Genomic DNA, 25,923 nt, shown 5'->3' with positions numbered 1-25,923 from the left:
GCCCATCTGATGTTCTGAGGTCGCTACACGTTGTGATCGATAGAGGGTGCTCTATATTTATTTCAGGTGGGCGACCGACGAAGAAGCTGTACTTGCCAATCAAAGACCAAGGACAAGAGCCACTTCCTGTTTGTAGCTTCTGACGGTTCATGAAGTTATAGAGCATCGATGCAGTGATATTGTGTTGTATTAGTTAAAATCATGAATATTCTCAATCGCTCTAAGAAACTGGTATCCTCGGTGTTAAGAAGTAGCGTTTTAATGCAGAAAACATTTGTTTTGAGAAACGTCTGTTCTGTTCCCAAAGCTCGTTGTCTCAATCCTTGTTTGCCTCAAAGTTTTACGGCACGTTTATCCTCATGTCGGCACAGGTATCATGTAACGTCATCCACCCAACACCTAGCAACACAAAGGCTGTACTCGGAGATGCGCGGTGACGACAGCAATTCAAAGAGGAGCACTGGCATGTCTCAGGAGGAAGAGGTGGACAGTGAGGTGGACAGTGACAACAGTAAGTAACTAAAATGGTTAGTGGACCGATGGATGGACTGATCGATAAAAACCGATTACTCGGCATCTATTTATTTTTTTGGCTGACTAAGCTTTTAAGTTATTTCAAAGGAAAGTGTCAAAGATTAAATTGTCAACGTTATAGTTTGCAGCAACCTTAAATCTGAATGTCATTACAGTTTTGTTTGTAAAACCAAACCAAAAATAAAGATGTCACCTTTGGGAAACATTTAGTGGTGCAACAAACAATTATTTTAATTATTGATTAATCTGCGGCTTATTTTCTAGAGTAATCGATTCATAATTTTACCAACAATATGTCCTCAAGTCCCATCACAGTCTGAGGTGATATCTTGAAATATATTATTTTGTCCAATTAGTCAGAAACCCAAAGATATTTAGTTTGCTATTATTATAAGAAAAGCAGAAAATCCTCCCATTTCTGAAGTTGGAACCAGTAAATGTGGCTTTTTTTAAATTAAGAAAATGACTTAAAACAATTAATTGATTGTTAAAATAGTTGCTGAGTAGCTTTCTGTTGACTAATCGATGAATCGTTTCAGAGTTATAAAATGTGACGTGTGGCGTGAAGACTGAAAAATAAAGCGTTTAACCAGGAAGATAACCTGCAAAGTGGTTGCATCCTTGGTTACTGTGGTGGACGAGGTCCCTCGGTCACCCTGCATTGCTTTGATTATTGCATGTGATGACATTTCTCTTGTTTTAGAAATATAGCATGCATTGAGTAAAAAAGGATGCATAGCAGCATTCACATCATTTTGATTGTCAGACTAAATGTTTCACGCCTGTTTTCTCCAGGAGCCCCTGAGACTTTCACTCTTGACGTGTTGGTGTCTCTACTGCGTCAGGAAAATGCGGTGGATGTCTGTGTGATTAAAGTACCAGAGCAGATCAAATATACAGAGTACTTCATCGTTGTCAGCGGTGTATCAACGAGACACCTCCGCGCAATGGCACTTTATGCCATCAAAGTGGTAACTGACATTTGTCTTCTCATTGTCAAAGGTAATATGTGCAACCTGTTTGTTTTTAAACTCACACAATGGATGATTTTCCTCTAGTACAAGTTTCTGAAGAAAAATGGAGCTCCGAATCTCAAGATTGAAGGGAAAGATGCAGAGGACTGGATGTGTATTGACTTTGGTATGTAAAACAGATAGATCTTATCTACTAATGTCAAATTTAGACTGTTGTTTATACAAACTGGTGTTTGTCGATAGAGTTCAGTGGTGTTCACTGTCCTGCTCCTCTCTCTGTCTCAGGGAATATGGTTGTTCACTTCATGCTACCAGAGACCAGAGAAGTGTATGAACTGGAGAAACTCTGGACTCTCCGCACGTATGATGAGCAGCTGAAGAACATGCCCACTGAGACGCTACCAGAAGACTTCATATATGATGTTGAAGTCACAAAGTGACAAATCATCTGAGCTGTGTGCACAGAATTAACTACTTCTTTGTGACTTTGTATGCATCCTCACCTATCCCTGTGAGTAGAAATAAAAGGTGGGTTTTTTTTGTCACTTAAATTATAAAAAAGCAAATATTTTGTGTTTGAAATTGAAATACCATAGGAATCACTGCCCCCATCATATTGATTCATCATATACACCTTTATTTAACCATTAGAGAGCATCAGGTGGTATTTGTATAATAACAGTGTATATGTTTGATACGTTTTTGAGGATGCTGGAGAAAATCTGTATGTTTTAAGTTTAACATATTGTGGTTAAAAAATAAATTATTTTAAACCGTTCTAGATATCCTCTAAATATTTTCTTCTTGTGACTGGGTTTTTTCTCAGAAACATTTACTGCAACTGCAATAGTGAATTTGAAATGTTTATTAAACTATAAGTAGTCATCGCTGGTCCTTTTTCTCTTTTTTCGTTAAAATTATTGACCTAAAAAATGCAGTGGAGATAGAGAATAAAGCATGACCATGAATAAAATATTCAAGAAAGTTCTGCTGAAGCACATTACTCCATGTACAGTCTCACCTGCCATACACGGTTCCTGTTTGTTGTCTGGGAAGACCAAGTTTTAGGAACATGTTTTCTAAAGAAATTGTGTTGAGTTGCCAAAACAAACTATTCCAGCAGAAGCTTTCAACCAAATAAAACCGGCTGATTGCTCCCAACAAGAAAAGAGAGGTTGTTGGCCAAAGTGTTAGTCCAGATGTGCATCCACTCAGCACTTACATGTGCAAAGAGATTGCTCAGTGAATTGATATTTACAGGTCGGTCAGCACTTGTACAACACAAAAAGCTTCTGCAGTCTAAAACTGTGAAGTCTTCTGCAAATCATCATACGATGCTATGCTGTTCTAAAACAAATGTACTGCATGTTTTGATTCAATTATAAATGTCAGAAGGAAATACACTGATGAATTAGCATTTGAAAATTAATAAGTGTAAATGTTTTTTTAGTAAGCAGATGAGCCTTTTTGTGGAGAATCAGACACACACACACACGTACACACATACACACACACCAACCACCATTATACCTTTTCACTTCCTAGCAAGTGACCATTCCGGTTCATTGACTTGTTTTAAGTCATGCAGGGTAAGATCATTAGCTAAATGAAAAAATTTAATGAAGCGGGAGATGCCTACACAGAGCCTGATGGGACATGGTGTTCTTCCTTGTGGTTGTCTTACTTACATGGTCTGAAGAATGACTCACAATAAAAGTGATTCTTAAATAACAGAGATTACAGCTCTACCCCCCATCAACAAAAATAACTAAAATACAACTATGCGGACATAAATAATCTTTAAAATATGAAATATTTATGGTCTACAGTCAGACTGTCTAACTATTTCAAATTGGTAATGGTGGCATGTGTGAGATTGTACAAAACCAATCAATGCAATTGTTTACTGAAATTCATTTTGTGACCTGTTTGTTTCGCAAACGATTAAACCTCTGCTTTCTAGTGGATTAGCAAAATGACACAGAGGGAAAATTGAAACAAGTGAAAGAAAAAGATTAGTTCTGTGTTTTTGTCTCAAAAGTGGCTACTGCGGCTAATCTTATCATTAGCCGCACAGCCATCTTACACACTGTTGTGTAGCCATTAGTGGTAATAGTGTTAATATACTCTATAATGGAGGAGATTGAGGGAGATTAGTTATAGGACACAACAGTAGTTGAGTATCTGTCTTGCATTGTATATGTATTGCTGTAAAGCTTTATTTGCAGATATAATTCCATCAGTGTGTATGTCAACCATATGTTGCACAAAAAAGAGAAAAAAATGAATCAGAAACTATTCATTCTTCCCTGGTATGCAATTCACTGGGAATACATTTCACTTTTAGCTTCAATCCTCTGCTAAAAGCCCACCTACCCTGTTGTATTCAGTTATATTCACTTATTCTAGTACTGCATTTGCTGTATATAAACAAGTTCATTTTTAAGTTCTTTCATATGAGTCCGTGTCCTGCAGGTGGGTTGGCACTTGGCTGCAGTATTTCTCAGTGGAAGGTGTTTATGAGGAGAATAGACTGGTGTATTAGAGAGCACATCAACCATATTAGACATGGCACTTAAAGGGCTCTCAGAGTTTTATCCACCTGGCCCTCATTTGTTAGTGAGGTAGCAGGCAAGCTGATGTGACTAAGTATTTAAACCAGGAATTCATTATCGACCTTTTTCCATACAGCACATCCACTATTTCAGAAATAAATGAGGTGAATGGTTCTTTATCAATGAAAACACCAGTGACAAAATGTATCAGAAAACGTAATGTTGCATATTGTTGTAGTTCATTTCTCTACTCCTTAAGCTGCTCGTGATCGAAGGAGTCACTGGAGGAAAGGGAGAAATAATTACCACCAGGACACATCCTTCAGTCTTGACCATGTTTTATTACTTGGCTCTGCAGAAGTATTTATGTTAACAGATTTGAATTGACGTCAACAGCTTTGGAGGGATACTTTGATTTTTGTTGTCTATTTAAATGATTGTATTCAAATAAAAAAACTGTTTGCTGAATGAAATATTTCCACAAATCAAAGTATCACTCCCAAGCTGTTGACGTCAATACAAATGTGTTAACATAAATACTTCTAACTAAACATATCTCTCTCTCTCTATATATAGATATAGATATAGAGAGAGATATCTATATCTATAGTATATACAGTTCTGGTCACTGTTATTGGCACCCTTGTGTTTTTTTTTGTAACCTGTACAACATCTTCAGAAATAAACAGAAATGTGATGGAGAACATGATCTTTGACCCAAACCAAGTTATTTTACGCTGGGTAGCACACTTCACCTTAGAATCCCTTTGTAATCCTCTGATTTCATGATGTCTACGATACGGTGAAGGTCTCCAGTACCAGAGGCAGCAAAGCAGCCCCACAACACTATGGATCCTCCACCATGCTTAACTGTTGTCAGGCTCTTTTTTCCCTTAAAAGCTTCATTTGGTCTCAATAAACAAATCCCTGGCGTGCATTGCCAAAAAGCTCTATTTTGGTTTTGTCTTTCCACAAAACATTTGCCCAGAAGAATGATGGTCTTTTTTTCAGCAGTGGCGTCTTCCTTGGCCCTTAAAACCCTTCTTGGTTTAGTGTGCGGTGTATGGTCCGTATTGAAACTATGACTCCAGATTATTCCGGGTCAGCCTTCAGCTCTTTGGATGTGTTACGTGGTGTTTTTACCACAGTTTGCACCAACCGTCTCATCGATATTCGTCTTACCCTCGAGTCCAGGGAGGGTCTTGACAGTTGCATCTTAGCAAAGGTAATAGTAATGTTGCGAACTGTTGAAACAGGAATATCAAGGTCTTTGGATATGGCCCTTTAGTTAAAGTCATGTGGGCACAGACAATTTAATACAAGTGAGTCAAATGTATGTAGTTTTTTTTCACAAATTTGAAGGTTGCCAAAATGCAGTGTCATGGCAATCTTTCAGGTTTTTATAGTTTTTTTTACTCCTATTGGTTGGTTTTACAGTTATTGTTTCATCTGCTATTCTGTACTTAACAGGAGAGTGTCCATAGACCAAAGCTGTTTCACTAGATTTGTTTAAATATATATGTATATATATACTGTAAATAAGTTATATTTTAGTTTGTATGTACTTTTCCTGCAAAGATTGTGCTGCCGCTCTGGAACAGAGTTCTCATATGACCGTCATAGGAAACGACAGCACCAATCTACTGTCAAATTTAACAAGAGTGCTCTTCAAAGAAAATCGTTACCATCAAAGTAATCTTACCATTTAGGGACTGAAAGCTTTTTGTGCCCTCTCTCAACCTGGAATTGGAAATCTATGGGTTTGAGCGATTTACTGCCATTTCTTGTATGATTTGGTGCAATTTGGAACTATGCTTCCTGTTTTGGCCAAAATGGTTCAGGTATTGTCTTAATACAACGATGTGTCAGTCAGTAGTGTTTCAAGTAGAGTTATGCCACTGTTTTGCATTCATGTAGATTACATACATGAGATGCAATGCTAGGAGAATGCTAAATGAATAGGTTTATATTCACAAGATTTATTAATGAGTTTGAGACTTATCAATTGCCAATAAGATAACAATAACTACTTTTCTTTTTTATCCATACTTAAATGAATTAATGTTTTTATTTCCCAATGCAGACCCCTCTGTAATTCTCTATATAAACTGAAACATTATCTTCCCAAACATATTTCAACTTAATGTGAAAACAACAGACCATCATCGGCCATTTGAAGTTACACATCATCGGTTTTATTGGGACTTGTCATGCTGACTGTGACTCTTAAGTGGACTTTTTATATTAATCGAGGTCTGTCTCTGCTTGTGCTGCTACTTAAAAAGTTACATGTAAGAGCTTCCTAATGTAATTAATGTAGAAACAAAAATGATTAAGGATAAAATAACATAAAATAACATACATTTTAAATTGATATGAATCAATTATGTGGGCCTCTGAGAGTTTATGCACAGTTAAAGTCATTGTTTAATTTGTGGTAATTTAGGAATAATTACATTCTCCAAGCACATGTTGACTTCTGCAGTAAATTTGCAATGCAAAAAAATCATGTACACCTTCAAGTCAAATAATTAACATTTTGATTAATCGTATTCTGTGACATCTTACATGTCTTGGTTTTTTCACAATAATGTAACTGACATTTGTTAACTGCCTTGACTCTCAGGCAGTAAACTGATGAGAGAGTCGATTTTTCTCAGGAGTACGCTAAAAGTGAATGAAATGACCCTCCCTCCTTATCCGACACACACAGTATAAAACACAGGCAGTGTTGAGAATCTGAAAGAGGAGCTTCGAAACAGCGAGAACATCAACTACAGCAGAATTTTCAAGGGTTACATTATAATGTAAGCATTGTTTTTATTTTACACCTTTTAATTGAAAGACACTTTTTGATTGAATGTCAGTCAGTAAGATTGGATCTGGTAGCTTTCATGGTGGAGTATCAATCCAATATGGAGCTTCTACTTCAGATTTTTACATTGTGACATTGTTGAATAATCATTTTTTGTATTATGCATTTTGACTGTGATACAGGATTCACTTCAGTGCTGTGATGTCGCGGAGTATTCTGGCTCTCTGCCTCTTGGCTTGTATTGACTCTGGCATAAGCGCATATCCAGCCAAGCCTCTCGGTCCCCGGCAAGGCGCACCACCTGAAGAGCTCGCCAAATATTATTCTGCACTAAGACACTACATAAATCTCATTACAAGACAGAGGTTAGTTCTTAAATTTATATTACATACTGTAGGTTCAAATCGTTTTTGAAAGCACATGTAAAGAAGTATTGATATGTTGCTTGGCTCTTTTTTATGCATAGGTATGGGAAAAGAGACACCCCAGATACTGTATTTTCTGATGTGTTTATGAGGGAGAGCACAGAGAGTATCCCAGGATCAAACTACATCAGGTAAATTATTTCAAAAGGCTGCTTTTTATGCATTGTGTAATGCTTTTATTTATTTATTTTTAATTTGTGTTGTCTATGTCAGATGTATGCAATATAATGTATTGTGTTGCATGATAGAACATGTGAGATGAAATACCAGAAAAGTACAAACTTCCGTACAATGTATAGTGTAATGAAATTCATCAGCCATGCAATACATCTATTCCTGTGAAGCTTCAGTTTATGTCCACACTTTCATGTCATGAATGTCAATGCCATAACAGTGTTACATTTTAAGGTTATTGGTGGTTTGGGATTGGAATATTATTAATGTTTTAATACACTTTCTTCCTCTTGAATGTGAATAGGGACAGGGAACTTAACATGAAAATGTACTAAATACTTAACTTCCTTGTCTTGTAGGTATGATGAGCTGCCACTGTGGTGACGCTGTCATATTAAGGATAACTCTGCCACAAAGCTGCTGCAATGTCTTTAACTGACATAAAATGAACTTGTGCTGCATGGAATAAACATTGTGTAATGAAACTACTTTGGTCTGTAATGTTGTCATTGTTACATTAAAACATGTTATTGACATGTCGACCCATTGTCTCACTCTGGCTCATTTGGCTTGACAAACATCCAGTAGTATGTACTACCCTGCATGTGCAGGAGTATATGTTGAACACAATATATATCATTCACTGATGGAGTAGCAGTGCTCTCTACTGGTGAACAGGAATCTAAATATTTTGAGAATTTTTCAAGTTGGGCAAATATCTTATACTTCATGTCTGCTGCTTATGTTCATTTTGGGGAGAGTTAAATAGAAATTAGCTGTAACTTGAGGGAACCACGGTGTTGCATTTATTGCACTTGTTATATTAAACCAGCTGATTTGTACCGCTATCTTGCCTGAAAACAGATTAACACTTTAATCCAATCAAGTGACCTGAATACATCTAAAGAGAAGCACGCAACCCTGAGAGTTTGGTTAACTCTGTTGTGACACCTGGTCCAAGCTTTATGGCTCTCTGTAACTATGCAAGCGCTGGCTCTCCCAAAGAAGCTTCTGTGCAGCTGAAACTAGATTTAGTAAATGGGATAATGCTTCATGCTGGTGGGTGGTACAAATGAGATTATTTGTAGCCAGATGTGGGGATGGAATATCTCAGGTGCCATTAATGGCGGCAGGATCAGATCCAGTATATCTTCCTGATAGGGTAAGTGTTTCCTCAAAGTCAAATTCTTAAATATGTTGTCAGTAGACACTGATATGGTGCATGATGTTTTGCCAGAGTGAGAAGAAAAATATGTTATTACTGTTATACTCCACTCCACTACTGAATAGATTCAGTAAAACTCTCTAAATGCCCACCTGCTTTGGCACACTTAGTGAGTGTGTGTACAGTCTACAAGCAAAAGCATCCAGAGGTAAAGTTGTTTCACATTTTATGTTTAGGGGTCATTGCATTTGGTTGGGGCAAAAAAATATTTTAAGAAACTATGGATGCAATTTACCTCCACACACCGGTATTTATTGTAGGGGTAGGTTTACAGTACAGTATATGGGTGGGCTGTGCGGGATTTCAATGAGCTAGATATAACTTGAACGGTATTGGATGTCATTAGCCCATCACTGTCAGTTTGGACGAGGAACTCAGAGAAGAGGCGCAGGCAGCCACGCTGGAAATTCACCAGCAAGTTAACTAACGTTACTACTGCGCAAGTTGTCTGAGAATTAGGTAACTCTGAAATGGACAGAAGCGTGAAAGACTGACTGGGTGGCCGTGGTTAAATTAGGTAACGTATCATTCATTCATTCTTACAGACACTTGCAAAACGTGGATCATCATGGGACCCTCTAGTTTCTTGGCTCTCACGACCAGCTAACGTTAGCTAGCTAGAATGAGCCACATGCTATCACGGTTAGCTACTAACGTTAGCTACCGACTGGACTTTCAGCTAACTGTTCCTGACGACTATTACTAACAATAAAACGTTGACCAGCTAAGTTAAATAGGTTTACTTCGCTGGCTTGCTTGTTGGTTTGTGGTAACATGCCTGTATTTGTCAGTCTGAAAGATACTTGGCGCAGTCAGTGTTTGCTATGAATCATTAGCATTGCTAACTTGCCTTCACGTGAGCTACACACTAGCAATGGCTGGCACCAACTTGGTACCGGGACGGGCACTACTGTAGTAGTCGCCAATTAGGACCTGACGGCATGTAACCGTGGTTTAACGTATTCCAAACAATATCGAATCGTTTACGCTAACATGTTAGCTAAGTTACCCCACATAGGAAGTGGTTACACGTGCCCAATGCGTGTGTAACGTTAGCTTCACTCTGAATTTAAATCACAGCAGCCAACACGTTTCTTCAAGGCTGACTTTTTTTTGTTTAACCCCACTGTGAGTTACTTTAGTGTCCTTCCACGACATTAGAACAACCTCACTATTTGTGATCGCGTCTGCCTTCATGAGCACGTTCACGTCCCATCGGGCTGCTCCTCCATTCATCGACACTGGCTCCTAACTTATGAAAAGTGTGACTGTTACGTAACAACGTTACAGCACGCGATATGCTTTACTGAGGTATCTGACCTCTCAGTTCTCACAAATATCTTACAATCAGTTCAAATACAATCATCCAACCGACCCCAGTCTAATTTGTGGAAAAAATATATATTTGAATAGGTCTCAGCTGCTCAGTTTTTCAATGTAGTCAATGGTTTAATGTGCTATTCGTATATTTGAACACCAGCAGTAATACATGGATACAGTTAGTTTGGTGATCTATACACTTTTGATCCTGTTTGAGGTTTTATGGGTGAGAATTGTAGCCTACTCCAAAATATTTATGGTTGCCAACAAGTCTGATTTGAATGTTTTTATCATGTGCCAGGCACAGTAGTTGCTTTCATTTACACCTTATGTATAACTGCAGAGCAGTAACAACTGCTGATGACGACAACAAACACAACAACTACTACTAGAACAATGTTAATAGTAATTCAGTGGAATCGGCCTAGTTACATTTGATCTTTTTCAATCCACAGAAGATGAGTAATACTCCCAGTCTCACTCTCTCTGAGCTGAGCTTCATCTGACTTGGTGCTGAGTTTCTCTAAAAAAGAGAGCGGTCATGTGATTAACTTAGCCAATCACAATGGCTGCATTTACAATACTACTAAATGAACAGAAGAAGTCTGGGCAATGAAGGCATGCCTGGGGCAGAGAGGACCTTACTTACCAGCATGAGCTGCTTTTATCACCTAGGTGGGTTTATAGGTTGCCTTCGACTATTTCACCATATAAGTAGAATAATGTGATTTATTTTCTCTTCAGTCCAGAGTTACCAGATGAGTGTTTTGTAGAAAACGTGGGGCTCCGTGACGGAGTGCTGCACTGATGATCTGAACACAGTTTGTAGGTGAGTTTGTGCCTTTCTTGTTTCTTTTTTGGTTTTGGATGATTATCTGCCCTTTTTTGTTTTCTCTGCTCACATTGTATGGATTGAGTACAGTGTGTTGCATTTATGACGTCTATGCAGTTCACACTGTACTGTTAAATGGGACCAAGCTCAGAAAGCAGATGTTTCTGTTTGTCCACCTACCCGCTAAGGTATTTGTAGGGCTGTTTTTGCCTCACTCTGTTCGGAGGTCTTGTTTGCACAGAGTCCCCAGAGGCCTCCCTCTGGGTGGCTGGCACAACCTTTAGCCAGAAGGGCAGGAGACTCATCCTTTGTCCCTCAATGACCCTCTTTGTCATTCCCGCAATTCATTATAGCGCTCTGTGCTAACATACACATGTTTTCTGTCTCATGCATCCATGCTGTATCTGAATTTGTTCAACAGCAGCATATGTTAGTAAATGTCAGTTAAGCTTGATTCATTTCGTGTACAGTATGATGGTCTTGGTGTACAGTCTACTGACTTGTAGGTTTTTCTTCTACCTTCTCCAGCCCTCCAGTTGTCTTGGTTTCTGTAAGCAGGCAGTTGGGCGGCTTTCGTGTTCAGAGTTTCACCGTCCTGAGCTGAGGAATATTAAACATGACTGTGGCCAATGCAAAGTCTGGCAAAGGTAAGCTGTCAATACAAAGCTCAAAGACAAAGTCCTAACTAGTCTTTGGCACAGAACTGTTGTAATGGTGTGTGTGTGTGCAGAATTTTACATTTCATTACCATTTGAATGGAACTCTGCCCACTGTGCAGGGATAGTTGTGTGGGTGTGTTTGCAGCTGCCTCTGAACTTTCACATTTGTCCCTCTGTGACATTTAATAACCACACATAACAAAAACAAATTGCCACATGATGTACTTGCAAAGCAATGTTTTGGCTCATATAGAGACTGCATTTCTGTCTACTTCTGTTTCAATCTGAAAGAAATACGAATGGATGACTAACCCGTTTAATGGAAATGTCAGAATTGGAAAGTACGGAAATGTATTTTCTATTCATTTGATCGAAACTATGATAATTATAATCGTTGAATTTGAAATGACTTGCTGTCAGGATTTTGGGCTTCGGTTTCTTGCTGTGTGCTCTCAGTCTACAAGGCAGATCTGTTGGTAGAACAATTCCTTTGTGACTCAGTGTGCGTGCTTGTTGCTGCTGCAGTGGAACTAAGGGATGTTCTCTGTGAATTGGCCCATTGATAGACTGTCCACTATTGTTCTTGCCTTGTAAGCTCTTATTATACTCGCATTGTTTTGTTGTTTTCATTTTTTTTTTCACTTTAACTGGCTGTGAGCTTTGTCACTAACTTATCGGGCTGCATTCACAAAGCGGTAGCTCTCGAGCTCAAAAGAAGTTACGTTTGTGGTTAGAATTCTGTTCACCCAATCTTTGAATTTGTTTCCTTCAGCCATGCAGCAGGTACTGGACAACCTGAAAGACCTGCCATCAGGCTCAGGAGCCAAAGATATTGACCTAATATTCCTCAAAGGCATCATGGAGAGCCCCATCGTCCGCTCCCTCGCAAAGGTAAAACACACACACACACACACTCTCACACACACATTCGCAATCTCATTTGCTGGCCATCAAGCTCTAGCTACAGTTTAGAAGAGGAGCAAATGTCACTGTCAGCCCAAGGAAATGAAGACGTAATTAGTTTCACATGATGCCACATGTGCAGGATGACGACTGCTTCCTGACAGTGTACACTATGAGGCTCAGTAACATATTCCACTAGAAAGGCATTGGGCAAATATTTGTTTTTGTGTGCTGGAGGGGAAATAGTTCAAGCGGATCTCTCTCTCTCTCTCTAAAACATGGTGTTTTAACAAGTGTGTGTACAGCATCTTGTGATGTGCTACCGCGTGGCGGTAACTAATCTTGCCGTGTGCTCAATGTTGCGGTGTCGAGGTTTGAATTACTTATAGGGAATGTTTCCTGGCCAGTGTAAAGGTATAACTATGCTTGTCTTTTAGAAGAGAGAAACAATTATGAGATTTACCCAAAGAAGACACATCATCCTCATTTTCAGGTTCATACTTTTTTCCCATACTATTTTGGGTTTATACTTGAACAAGTTTGGATGCTTTAATGTTCGAAAAAAATACATTATTTTTGTCATGCTGTTTTCCTGAATACACCTGTACTCACCCTTTTTTCTCAAGCCGTGGGTGGAGATACTGAGATGAAGGGCGGTATATGAATATATCCTTATGAGTCATGAGCCTGCATGTGACATGTGACACTCAAATCTATGTGAACAAACAAACAAAAGTTTTTTGTGTCCCCTTTTAAAGTAATGTAAACTATTTGCTTAACCTTGAGCAGACAGAAAACATTCTCTTTTAATACCAGTTAAATCATGAAGAACACAGGGCTTACATAACTCCAATGCAGATTACGGTCACAAAGTTCAACTATCATATCTATGAACAGAATGATTTCTGTAGAAAACCTGTCACAAAGGCAAACTCTTATAACAAACGGAGCTCTGCTTTCCTGCTACGTGGGCCTGTACGTAGTTTCTGGTGTAACGTCATATCAAACAGAAACGCAGAATGTAGTCATAGGCACGACATTTAACCGTTCATTTCATTAATAGTTTGATATAAGAGCCATTCATGTTTTCCATAGAATCACAAGAACATGGCATTTTGATGGTGCCTCACTTCTTTAATTTGACAGTTTGTGGACGCAAGAACAGCAACACTTCAAACAATATAGTGTTTTATCAGTTAAGGATTAACCATATGGGCTCTTTCCCCTGTGTTAGAAACGTACGCCTTCAGTGAGCTGTTGCACTCTGATCAGTAGCGCCACCGATTCTCAACTGAGTTCACAGAAATGTACATTAATGTTGAGATGCAAAATGACCACAAAAGTCCCTTTGTGGACCCTACTGTCAGGTGTCCATCTTATCTACCTCTATGCCCATGTGCTCACTGAGTGTAACTGGGGAAGTAGTTCAATGCGAAAGGCTTTTCATATTATCTTCTACCAAATGAACACATTCCAGCCAGTGGGACGACATTCACCTTCGTATAAGGAAATAAGATTTACATGATGGTAGGATGGACAAAAATGTTGTGCCGTGAAGCAGCCAGTAAAAGTTTCTGTGTGGTGCTCTGAGCAAACAGCTTGATAAAGGGGTCTTTTTTTTGGTTTGTGTGTGTGTGTGTGTGTGTGTGTGTAGGCCCATGAGCGTCTTGAAGAAGTTAAGTTAAAAGCTGTGCGGGACGATAATGTTCAGCTGGTCACAGAGATCCTGGATTCCCTCAACAACCTGCCAGAAAAAGATTCTACCGCCGCTGAGCTTGTCAAAATCCTTCAGGAGCCGCACTTTAAGGTATCTTTGACCTCATTCCTCTTGTACACAATTTCTAATGGGGGTGAATGGACCAGAGACTTGTTCGAGTGAACGGTCTAGCTTGTGTGGGGATGGATGTCAGAGCATGTTACACCAACCACTGGTTAATATTCTCTGAAGAAGCTCTCCTATATTGAGAATATAAAGGGCGACAAGGAGTCGCCCTTTATATTCTCAATCACTTACAAGCTGCGGCGTGGGAGGGTGGGGGTGTACTTCCTTGGGCCAATAGCGGGCTGAGTTATGTGGGTAAAGTCAGGGGGAGAAGACTGTCATGTACCGTTTCAGTAAATCTACACATTTGCTGATGCAGTTTGTAGTCTCTGAACAATGCTAACTCTATGTTGTGGCTGCTAGGGTAAGAACCAGACTGATTTATCGTCTCTATTTTATCAATTTGTCGATGCGGATCAAATGCAAGTTGCAGTGGCAATCACTGTTAAGAGTTTAAGAGCACATAGTGCTGATTGTTGTCTTTCTTAGTGAGCAGAGGGTGTAAATGTACTTTGTACAGAGATTGTGAACCATACTTTTTATTGCCGTCTGTACTTCTCTCTCCCTGTTCTTCTTTGTTCTGCCTCAGTCTTTGATAGAGGCTCATGATAAAGTGTCTGCAAAGTGCTATGAAATGCCCCACACTGCGGCGAACAGCAACGCCTTGTTGACGGGTTCACTCATGCCAGCTGATGCTGTGAGGATGATTGGCATCCAGAAGAAAGCCGGGGAACCGCTGGTAAGTTAGCCAGGCATTTAAATCACCCACAGCTCTGCAGAGGAAACGTGTTCATTCATGTCCTCTTTTATTGACCATTTGCTGAATAGTCTGACTTAGTTTTACACAGTAACTCGACATGAGTTCCTTCTTTCACAGCGACCATACCATGAAAAAAAGATCTCCGGCACGATTTATGAAGTGCGAATGTATGCTACTAAACGACTCTTTCAGGGGATGACATTCCGCATGGAGCGGGGAGAGATGGTGATCGCACGGATCCTGCACGGCAGCTCGATTGACCGGCAGGGCATGCTGAACACGGGAGACATAATCCGCGAGGTGAATGGCCGCGAGGTCAGCGAGAGTCCTCGTGAACTCCAGGAGCTGTTGGGGGACTGCAGTGGGAGCGTCACACTCAAGGTTCTGCCCAGCTACAGAGACACACCGGCACCTCCACAGGTGGGTGAGGAAAAAGGAGGCTGCATTTGATATTTTCCTGCCCAGTGATTCACCTGTGGGATACAAAAAATTCTGTGACAAAACTGAATTGAATACTCTTTTAAATAGCTTGATATCTTGAAACCAGCGTGTTGAGTTCATGAGAATACAGGATATGTTTGTGGATGTGTAAGTCCCGGTGTGCCAAGTGTACAAGGCTGTCATACTGTACCTTTCAGGGATTAGGGGAGAACTGCCTGACCTGGGTGATCTCAGAATGCCAGGCTTCTGAAAATTGAGCCCAGTAACGGTCTATTAATAACACTTCTCACACTATCTGTGACACACACACACACTACTCTGTTCACTGGAGTACCCCCTCCGCTTCTTCAAGTAACGAGTACTCGCAACAGCTGACGCAGAGGAGCAGTGCGTAGGGTTATGTCAGACACTGACCTTTGTGCCAGGGAGGACCGAATGATCTAATTCTACTGTTTGGTTATGTGCTTGCTGGGTTTCAGTTATGGTAACAGTTGTGAATAAGAAGACTAATTGAATATAATGAGTGTAGGAAAAAAGGAAGTTTTTTTTGATTTGATTGTCTGATATCTCGTTAACATGTTGTAGGTTTATCTGAAGCCCCACTTCAACTATAATCCAGCCACGGACAACCTGATCCCCTGTAAAGAGGCAGGCCTGGTCTTTTCCAAGGGAGACATCCTTCATGTAGTAAACAGGGAGGACGCCAACTGGTGGCAGGTGAGAAGATCTAGTCCTGACAAGGCCAGTGCTGCTTCGACCAGACAAGTGAGGTGGAATTTACTTTGGAAAGCTGCAAGACGCTGCCAAAGATGAGGAGAAGATGTTGGTGACAGATACTTAGACATGGTAGCTTTTACTATGTGAAATATTGAATCTCTTTACTGGTCCAATTTCTGATTAGGCGCGCAAAGTCGTTGGTGGAGCGACTGGTCTCATCCCCAGTCAGTTCTTGGAGGAGAAGAGGAAAGCTTTTGTGAGAAGAGACTGGGATACTTCTGGTACAGGTTAGTTCAAATCATGTTCACACAAGTCAACTCATTCACACCACGCTCCCTGCTTCTCCTTCACGTTATCATGATAGTCAGAAAAGACTTGGCTTTAGCACCACCATGTGGTGATCGAAAACTTTCTCTAAATTGATTTCAGGGATGATCTGTGGAACCGCGAAGAAAAAGAAGAAAAAAATCATGTACCTCACTTCAAAGAATGCAGGTGTGCATCACCACTGGATCTTATTTTTGTACATACAAGAAGTGTTGTGAAAGGTTTGCATTGGGGAAACTGTAAGTGCTTAGACAAGGTTATGGTACTCATCCAGCCTGTGAATTGCCCTGAACAGAGTTTGACCGATATGAGCTGCAGATCTATGAGGAAGTAGCCAAGATGCCACCGTTTCAGAGGAAAACGCTGGTTGTGATTGGAGCCCAGGGAGTTGGGAGGCGGAGCCTGAAGAACAGACTTATCGTCATGAACCCTCTGCGATATGGAACCACTGTACCCTGTGAGTGAGTGAGACGGGCAGCCGAGGTAGTTGAATTGTCTTCGACTAGATTTGCTGCCAGGGTACATGTAACACCATCTGCTCACCTTTTCATCTCCAGTCACGTCACGACATCCGAGGGAAGAGGAGAGAGACGGCCAGAACTACTGCTTTGTGACGCGAGAAGAGATGGAGAAGGACATCAAGGAGAACCGTTATCTGGAGCATGGCGAGTATGATGCCAACCTTTATGGCACCAAGATCGACTCCATCCATGAGGTGGTGGATGCCAGCCGTACCTGCATCCTGGACGTCAACCCTCAGGTTAGTCAAAGGCACACACTTCCAATGTTGTAGATCTTTCTTTCCCCTGAATCTTTGGTTGTGACATTATATTTTCTGCCCAGGCCCTGAAAGTGTTGAAGACTGCTGAGTTTATGCCATTTGTGGTGTTTATTGCTGCTCCTGAACTGGATACACTAAGAGCCATGCACAAAGCTGTGATAGATGCTGGACTTACTACCAAACTACTCACGGTAGGTTTTTGAGAGCATTGAAGGTTCCTAAATACTTATGATGATGGACCCTTCAGGGGTTATTACTCATCATCCTAATGGGCTGAATCTCTCTCCGTAACAGGAGAACGATTTGAAGAAGACTGTGGACGAGAGCGCCAGGATCCGTCGGGCATATAGCCACTACTTTGACCTGACTATTGTCAATGACAATCTGGACAAGGCCTTTGACAAACTGCAAGAGGTGGTAGAGCGATTATTCATAGAGCCCCAGTGGGTTCCAGTCAGCTGGGTCTACTGATGTTTTACAACCTACTGGACAGACATTGCTGTTCGAGCTGCTAGGCTTGGGATGAAAGGGGACACCTTAAGGGACGGAGAATTTAACACTGCAGCCACGGACACGTCAGACCTGTGTGAATATGGGTCTTGCGCAAAGCTGTATCGGAGCCACCTTTTCTGAATAGCCAGATTCCTTTCTAGCTCTCTATGCAACTCCCAATGCACAGGAAGTGTACTTATTTATTGGCAATTTCTTTTTAAAGGATCCTTTCTATTCTTGTGGATTGGGAGACAAAATACTGGCTCTTGTGTCAGGATATTTTAAAAGCAAATGCAATTTTTTGTCATGTCCTGTTTTAATTCTTCTGCTCTGTATGTAAAATAGGTAAAGTGTATTTATTTTGCTAAAAATGAGGAGAGCTTGCTCATTGAAAAGAACGATACCTCAGTGTTACAGTTTACAGTGCATATGTCTCCAGTACGTCATCTCATTTTGTCACTACAAACTTGTCATACATGTAGAATGGTATCTTACTTTTGAGACCTTTCTTCTTCCTCAAGGCTGCATTTATTCAAACTCATACATGGAAAATGTCATGCGAGTCACTGTTTTTTGTACAGAAGAAAAATGAATTCTGTAGCGTTACCCCATTGTTTCTCTTTCACTCAAGCACAACAGATTACATTAATCATGTTGATTGTTTGTCAGACATTTAGATCACGTAAGTATTTCTGACTGTTAGACCCGTCAATATGGTGCTGTCTTTGTTTAAAATAAACTTTCCACAGAACTCTTGAACAGGGTACTTCAATCTCAGTGAATCATCCCTTTTGATGTGATATTACTAAAACTTAACTGTTTTAAATAAAGTTCATATTTACTTATAAAAGGTATATTTTACAAGAATTCAGAAAAGTTGTATTTTCAGATGTCAAATAAATAACTGTTTTCTAATAATCCACGTTGGTTTTGCTTTGCTCTTTTGGTGGAATTACTTGACAAACGTGTTCACCAACTGGAGGAGAAGATATTTAACCGTCTGAGGTGATGTATTTTTATGGCCAGTCTGCTCTGATTAGATTTTGGTGGTCAAAGGTTAACACTGTGAACTCACGTCAGACCCATTTTAGTGAACGTGACATTTCAGGAACACCTTGAGCACATTTCCTCAAATATGGCACGAACATCCACTTGCACTCAAGGTTGAAGTGATCAGAATTTGGTCGTCAAAGGTCATTGTGACCACACATAACATGAATGCTGATTATTACAGTTTCACACAATTGTCGAGGGAAATAAAATGACAGGCATGGATGTAAACTGAAACATGTTTGGTATGGTGGAGGCATACAGCAGCGAGGTGGTACATTTTATAACATTGTTAAAACCTGAAATATTGCGAAACAATTTAATGCACATTTATATTCACTGAAAACGATAAACAATATATAGCCACATAGAATGTTTAGAATAAGATATCTTACAGCTTCAGAGTTGGGGCGTTCTCTTAAATCCGATACATTAGTTCCAACACGAAATAACTTATTAGTGTAAAAAGATGATAAAAGTACGTCACAAAAATGTCAATCATAGAACAGTATGTGATAAAAATGGGCATAGAAAGATCATGGAATAATAGCATGTAAAAAAAGTCAGTGTTGCATGTCGAAAACAATCATATAGCATGTCGAAAAAGTCATAAACAAGTCATAGTATATCGAAAACAGTTCTAAAAGTCAGTGTGAAAAAGTCATAATATAGTATGATAGAAAAGTCAGTATTGTATGTCATCAAAAAGTCTGGTAAAAGTCATAGTATATATAGCATGTCGAAAAAAAGTCCTAGAAATCATACCATAGTAAGTCGTAAAAAGTCATAGTATTATTTGTTAAGTCATAAAAAAAAGTATAGTTTGTCACTAAGTATATATATATATATATATATATATATATATAGTGTGTACACACACACACTTTTAGATTAAAAAAAACAACCAACAGCACGTCATTTTGTTTTGTTAAAGAAATTTGCAGTCAAAAGTGAAACACAGATATGTTGATAGTGGGATTTGCTCTGCCTGCCCCATTCACTTTAATAGAACTGGCACAAAAGTCTGGCACACTGACGTAATTACCCTTCCTCTTTTATATATTCTTTGTCCTATATCAGGAATTAAAGGACACCCCACAGCCAATCAGAATCTAGTATTCACCCAGACTTTATTAAGAAAATTACAAATGTAAATCTTTCAATAAAATGTACTTTGCTGTGCTTCTTTTAGATACTATGACCCAAAAGAAGATGGTAAGAACCAGGTGCGTGTCTTTGAACCCTTTTTCTTTCCAAAATCTGATTATATTGAAATTAGTGTGTATATTAATGCTGGAGCCACCAGTTGGTGCCAAGTTAAGAATTTAAAATATAGTAAATCAAAGATTGTGCTTGTGTATCTGAATTCAGTTGTGACCATATAATAGTATATTTCAGAGCTGCAGCTAATGTTTTTTTTTTTTTTCCTTTAATCATACCATGGCCACTGAAATTCCTCAATTTTGATTGGCTTGAAGGTGTGGCTTAACTTTTTACAACACACAAATTGTCATCTCTCTTACTTAACAACAAGTAATAGACTCAAAGGGGATCATTTTATGATTGTAATCACTTGTTTTTTCAGATAACATCAGAAATCAGTGAAAAATGCCCCTCACACTTTCCCCAGAGCTTAAGGTGACATCTTCAAAATGCTAATGACCTAAATCAATTGATTGTCCATTTGTCATTGATTATTGTTTCAGCATTAGTACATTTATATAATTACCCAACAGAAAAGATGTCTTAGTGGAAATTCTACTGCACCGAAAAGAGAGAGAAAAACCCACCGATAGATAACACTTGATCTACGTGTTCCCCTTTCCCCGTTCCAGTGTAACGTTTCAAGTATTGGATGGATATTAAGGCGTCTTCAGTTCAATCACAGTGGGCCAATGAGGCGAGACCTCTGACAGCGATACACAGGACCAGAGGATGGTTTCCTGGCAGGCTGCTTATTTCCGTCTTCACTGTGTTTCCATCTCTCTTCAGGGACACATTCGAGGAGGCAAACAGACGTTCAGTCTTCTCATAGACGTCTTCTGTCAGCGCGGCTAAGCCTGCGCTGCTCAGAGGCGGCAACTCCCCCTTCCCCGATACGCACTGCACCTGGAACAGATGTGGCAGGAAGATAAAAAGGCAGTTAAATCAATGGGATGCATCATGAAAAAAAACAAAAAAACTTCCATAACATGTTTTTGTATTCTTATTTGTGGAAACTCTCTTTACTAACCAGTAGCTCCAGAGCCGGTAGCACAGTGAGGCTGCAGCACATTCCCAAAACAGAAAGACAATCGTTTGTCATCTCTGAAAGACAAAGACCCAGAAACAGGATGAAAACAGAGCTGGAGGAAATTTGATTTTCAAGACATTCAGCATGCAGCGGGAACTCTGCGACTCAACATACATCTCTTCCTGCCCTTAAACAGAGTGAGGAATTCAAGCAACATTTCAGTGAAGTCCAGCTTTCTCACCATCCATGGCGCTGATAATAAGGTGAAATGCCGAAAGGAGTGCTGTGGAATCCACTTGACCAGACTGCTCTAAAAGGTCGAGAATTGCTTGGATGTTCTGTTTTTGGGACTCCGTCGTTGTGACCTCATCCAGGGCAGGTCTCTTATCTAAGCACATCTGTTCCAGCTGAGACAAAGGAAGACAGCTAGATTTATAGAAGCTCCAAATGCTTACTCCACAAGATAACTTTGTGTTGACATCACTTCTCTGCTTACCACATTCTGCAGTGAACAGACGGCCCCTTGGTCCGCCATAACTTTTGGGATTTGTTGGAGTAGAGAAGACCTTGTGGTGGCAGGAAGAGCTGAAAGCAGCCGGAAATGATCTCCCAGTTGCTCCAGCTCTAAATAAAATACAAAATGGATACATTTCATCATCCAGCTCCATAGACTAAATGTGTACATGCAGCAGGTCACTAAACATTAAGATTAAACCAGGCACTTTTAAAATAAAAGGACAAGTTGACACTAAAGACCTTATAATATAGGTCTAAACACATTTCAACAAGCAGTCCATTGTGATAAGACAGGCGGCCTCTAATCTGTAGAGGCTCTTTGAGCCTGTAAAACAACATGCATGTCTGAACACGTCATGCGCTACAATAACCATCTATAGCCACGTCTTTTATGGCTTCAGAGAAGAAAGCAGTAATTTACCTTGACTAAGGCTATTTTCAGAGGCAGGAGGTCCAAAGACACCCAACAGTCCTTTCTTATCGGGGCCATCTACTTCAAAATACCCAGCGGTGTCTGACATCAGACACAGCTCTGTGGAAAAATAAAACATGTTACATTTTAAAACACCCCGATGTGAAATGTAACTGCAGTAGAATTGAATCAAATTGTGCGTGAATCATTTCTCACCGTAGCGCCCATCATGTTTGATCTCTAGCTCTGTAAGGGCATATGCAATGGTAGTGTGGATGGGAATCTCCATGGTGATATTACTGTCTTTACTCAAGCTCCCATTCTCCTTCAAGGAAACCTGCAGATTTGCAATAATACCGCCAACATGTAAGGCCAAACAAGTTATAACAAAACTCAATCTGTTTTAAAGGAAATATCCACATTAAAACAACGTATTACAGCTGAAAAACAGTTGTAAGTGCATGGCACATGTGTAGACCCATGTGCTGTTGTGTCTGACTCCAAAGGATGTACAAATGAGGATGTGGCTGCAATTGAATTTAATGTTAGAAAACGTTTCATCCATCTAGGACATGAACAGTGAATGTTTTGATATCAGTCTCTCTGAATCAAAGAGGAAAGACTTCTTCTTCCTCTACGCGTTACTGAAAACAACAGAGAGCAGCTAAATTAACAAAGAGCAAGATCAATCTAATTGTTCACCAACAGTTGGCAAGAATTTCCAATATAAATGGCACAGATTTCTCTTCTTTTAAAAAAAAAAAAAAAGAGTGCTCTCTTTACCTACTCATAAAGCTCAACGTTGCATGCAGAACTGAAGTTCAAAAAAAGTAGGATGCTGCGAACTGAGGAAGGAATAACAAAACATATTAACAAGAAGTATTTATAAAATTATCACGAATGATACCTGGAACATCATGTTGACTATACACTCTTCTGTTGTGAGGAACCCTTACACATACATTTACAACCTATACACTACTGTAATTAATGAGTTTAATAAGGTACTGTACCTTTGTGCTCTTGGGCCCGCAGAGGCTCAGTCCTCCTCCACACTGTCCTCCCTGCTGCACCTCCTCTATGACCGAACAGGGCTGAGTAGTCAAAATACGTTCCTTCACAATCCCAAAAGCCTGTCTGGGCTTCTCTTTTGTCTGCTGGACCAGCCCATGGGACATATCCAGGATCCTGCCACGTTGAATTCACAAAAACACTAACGTTTCACAGGGAACGTTCTTGGAATATTATGAAATATATACAAACTGGGATTTCTGTAAAATACTGTCTTAAACTTTAAAATACAAAAAATAAAATAAAAACATCATCGAAAACCAGAACAAGCTATTTTCTTGCGAGTGTTAATATTCAACCGAGCCTCGCGTTTTGTGTGCATTTTTATGGTCGGACAAAGATCATTCCGGCTGTTTGCAGATCTTTATGAAACAGGACAGTGGAAACATGTGGAGGGAACAAACCTGTCTTTGGAGTCTCGCAGCAACTTCTGCACATCCACTTCTTCTTTTTTTAAACTGCCAAATAGTGACTGGAGTTTAGAAGAGTCTTTACCCTCTAGGTTGACACTGGTGTGGGCAAAATTTGCATTTACGGTTCCCTGAATGTGGTCACCAAATGTCCCATTGTATTTGATGAAATCTGCCTCTATGACACCTGTGGACAGTGAAACATTTCAGTTTTCTGTGGTCCTAAAATAATAAATACATACAATTCAGCATACAGTTTGCTGTTTACCTGGCTTTATAGGCGTGTCTCCTGTTAGTATATCATTGAGATCAAAATCAGTTGGAATGTACTTGGGCTTCTGCCAGCACCAGAAACGTTTGCGCTTCACCACCACTGTCAGAAGAGCAATTGTGTCATTCAGGCTGGACACTGGGATCAGCAAACCTCCACGATCCACCTCCTGCACAAAGTTTCTGGTGGCTGTGGCAAACATCTCCCAGCTGAATAAAACCTGTGAGGGGGACAATGAAGCCGGGTTTGGAACATGTGAGCTCCTCCTATTAGGCTGAAAGGAACTGGTGTTATTGCTGATTCAACAATCCTCACATCTTCCACTCCTTACTTCTTTTCTTTAAGATCTCACAACACAACAACAATTCACGACACTGTACTTCGACAACATATCAAGCAAAACAAAAAAGAAACAAAGAATATTTAAAGAAATAGTCATAGAAAACAGGCTAGTAGCACCAGTCAGCATGTCTCGAGTTGTTGTGCGCGTAAGTTCGTCTGCTTGTAGAACAGAAAAAGCATCGGAGCCTAATGCAAAATGCTACATGTTTTACCACTTACCCCGAATCCTTGTTTGAGAGAGGAACCCGACGAGAAACTGTGTCTGCGGTCAGACTTAAAGCAGTAAATCTGTGTCGGTTGTGCAGCTTGTTTTGGACAAAAGACGCTCCGCCTTTCCGCAACAGGAAGCTGTGGGCGTGCTACTGAGGCTAAGCACATTATATTATTATTAATAATAATAATAATAATAATAATGATGATGATAGTGACAATACAAATATGATTATTATTTGTAGTAGTAGTATCATTATGATAACAAGCTGGATAATAATTATGTTTTTCTCTGTATTTTTATTTCCCTTGTCCCCACCACAATGAGCTGTTTTGGGTATCAAACGTCTACACATTGGTGTTTCACGTTGTATGAATTGAATGTCTTTCTTTTCGTAAAGGACACAATTGAACATTCCTCGCTGAAGTGTAAATGCTCAGTGTGTGTCTGCTCCACATAAATGGTGTGATGTGTCAATCATGTTGGACAGCTGTCATAGTTCCACATTGCTAGGTTTTCGGAGGTCTTTGTGCTGTCTCTGCACCATTGATGGCTATTTGTTGCCACCTAGTGGAAATAAATGAACTATTCACCAGCTTCACTTCTCATCTTGGATTGTGTACACACATGTTCTCTGATTTAGATCAGATCAGTCAGCAGTATACTTCATTATTAGTATTTAACTAATTACATTTAAATGACCAAGTATTTTGCATGTTTTAACTCCATAACTGTCAAAGATCTGGGGATGGCAAAATCATCAGCATTGTGTTCCTTCTGACACTTTTGTACTGATGAATGTAATACACATTTTAGGCACTAGGAGCCACTAGTGTTAGCTCAGTCTTTCAGTGTTTGTTCATCAACGTAACATGGTTTATCATACATTATACTTCATTATTATTTATTGATGTATTCAGAGACATGTATGACTTATCTGATAACCTCAGAGCTCCATTATTGTTTTTTTAGCCTTTGATTCTAGTTACACTATAGAAAAAATGTACAGTAGTATGGACAAGAAGTCAAGCACATCATGTGAAGTGGCTAAAGCCCCAAAGCTGTGAATTGAATGAGTTAGCTGTATGTCAGCATTTAATCAATTGTGGCTTGAGGCAGAAAACAGTTCACCCAGCATCTGTGTCACACAGCCACAATATAAAACTGCACATTGTGAGCTGCACAAGGTATTTATGTCAAGTTTTTGTATTTGGAGAGCCCTACTTGTGGCCAACCCACCATATTACCATGGTGGGAGGAGCCTAACACCTGCAGCTCTGAGCAAATACTCCTTTTATTTTCGAGTTATCTTTCACCCTTGTCCCACATATAAAGTGAACTCACTGGTGGATCTCGTATTTTATGGAGACTCACCTTTGATCATATAATTGTGTAACAAGCAAGATATTGGGATGAGCTCTTACAAGATGGTAATGCTCCCATGCAACGTGAAATTTGCAAGTGTTTTTAACCAAATGCCTTTCAGAGGTAACAACTTCACTTGACGGCCCTCAGAATAATAATAGAGCTGCTCTGAAAGCACACAATGAACCTCCTCCTTTGTGGACATGCAAGTATCAAAACTGATGATTCAGTTTTTTTTTTTTTTTTTCCTGTTGGCACATTTAATCACCATTTATGACAACGTTGT

General features: G+C 39.7%; 3 protein-coding genes across 3 annotated transcripts; 2 read left to right on the top strand and 1 right to left on the bottom strand.

Annotated features, from left to right (window-relative positions):
* The first annotated feature begins 99 nt into the window (after positions 1 to 99).
* On the top strand, positions 100 to 2,286 carry malsu1 (mitochondrial assembly of ribosomal large subunit 1). The gene is made up of 5 exons (XM_076109103.1): positions 100 to 128; positions 372 to 511; positions 1,330 to 1,505; positions 1,593 to 1,674; positions 1,794 to 2,286. The coding sequence occupies exons 2-5, from the start codon at positions 427 to 429 to the stop codon at positions 1,946 to 1,948; spliced, it is 498 nt and encodes a 165-aa protein (XP_075965218.1). The 5' UTR covers positions 100 to 128; positions 372 to 426; the 3' UTR covers positions 1,949 to 2,286.
* Positions 2,287 to 9,053: 6,767 nt separating this feature from the next.
* pals2a (protein associated with LIN7 2, MAGUK p55 family member a) lies at positions 9,054 to 18,678 on the top strand. The gene is made up of 14 exons (XM_076109307.1): positions 9,054 to 9,219; positions 10,767 to 10,851; positions 11,383 to 11,501; positions 12,286 to 12,404; positions 14,071 to 14,223; positions 14,828 to 14,977; positions 15,191 to 15,418; positions 16,025 to 16,156; positions 16,341 to 16,443; positions 16,586 to 16,651; positions 16,779 to 16,940; positions 17,041 to 17,243; positions 17,327 to 17,455; positions 17,559 to 18,678. The coding sequence occupies exons 3-14, from the start codon at positions 11,471 to 11,473 to the stop codon at positions 17,733 to 17,735; spliced, it is 1,653 nt and encodes a 550-aa protein (XP_075965422.1). The 5' UTR covers positions 9,054 to 9,219; positions 10,767 to 10,851; positions 11,383 to 11,470; the 3' UTR covers positions 17,736 to 18,678.
* A 1,239-nt stretch (positions 18,679 to 19,917) lies between these two features.
* gsdmeb (gasdermin Eb) lies at positions 19,918 to 24,843 on the bottom strand. The gene is made up of 10 exons (XM_076109308.1): positions 24,281 to 24,843; positions 23,717 to 23,939; positions 23,443 to 23,635; positions 22,981 to 23,155; positions 22,184 to 22,304; positions 21,977 to 22,087; positions 21,536 to 21,663; positions 21,281 to 21,446; positions 21,040 to 21,113; positions 19,918 to 20,915 (listed from the first exon to the last, which is right to left on the bottom strand). Exons 1-10 carry the CDS (start codon positions 24,437 to 24,439, stop codon positions 20,685 to 20,687), a joined length of 1,581 nt encoding a protein of 526 aa, XP_075965423.1. The 5' UTR covers positions 24,440 to 24,843; the 3' UTR covers positions 19,918 to 20,684.
* Positions 24,844 to 25,923: the final 1,080 nt, after the last annotated feature.

The sequence above is a fragment of the Anarhichas minor genome, unplaced genomic scaffold (assembly GCF_050575085.1).
Source record: "Anarhichas minor isolate MPS153535 unplaced genomic scaffold, ASM5057508v1 ptg000041l, whole genome shotgun sequence".
NCBI lineage: Eukaryota > Metazoa > Chordata > Actinopteri > Perciformes > Anarhichadidae > Anarhichas > Anarhichas minor.
This window is presented reverse-complemented; position numbering and strand designations above follow the sequence as displayed.

Bases quoted from the DNA above. Each gene is read 5' to 3' on its own strand.
- malsu1 (XM_076109103.1), top strand. From the start codon at position 427: ATGCGCGGTGACGACAGCAATTCAAAGAGGAGCACTGGCATGTCTCAG. The intron at 512-1,329 runs GTAAGTAACTAA...TGTTTTCTCCAG, and splicing joins TGAGGTGGACAGTGACAACA to GAGCCCCTGAGACTTTCACT. The intron at 1,506-1,592 runs GTAACTGACATT...ATTTTCCTCTAG, and splicing joins CACTTTATGCCATCAAAGTG to TACAAGTTTCTGAAGAAAAA.
- pals2a (XM_076109307.1), top strand. From the start codon at position 11,471: ATGACTGTGGCCAATGCAAAGTCTGGCAAAG. The intron at 14,978-15,190 runs GTAAGTTAGCCA...CGACTCTTTCAG, and splicing joins AGAAAGCCGGGGAACCGCTG to GGGATGACATTCCGCATGGA. The intron at 16,157-16,340 runs GTGAGAAGATCT...ATTTCTGATTAG, and splicing joins AGGACGCCAACTGGTGGCAG to GCGCGCAAAGTCGTTGGTGG.
- gsdmeb (XM_076109308.1), bottom strand. From the start codon at position 24,439: ATGTGCTTAGCCTCAGTAGCACGCCCACAGCTTCCTGTTGCGGAAAGG. The intron at 23,940-24,280 runs GTAAGTGGTAAA...TCCCCCTCACAG, and splicing joins CTCTCAAACAAGGATTCGGG to GTTTTATTCAGCTGGGAGAT. The intron at 22,088-22,183 runs GTGAGAAATGAT...ATTTTTCCACAG, and splicing joins CAAACATGATGGGCGCTACG to AGCTGTGTCTGATGTCAGAC.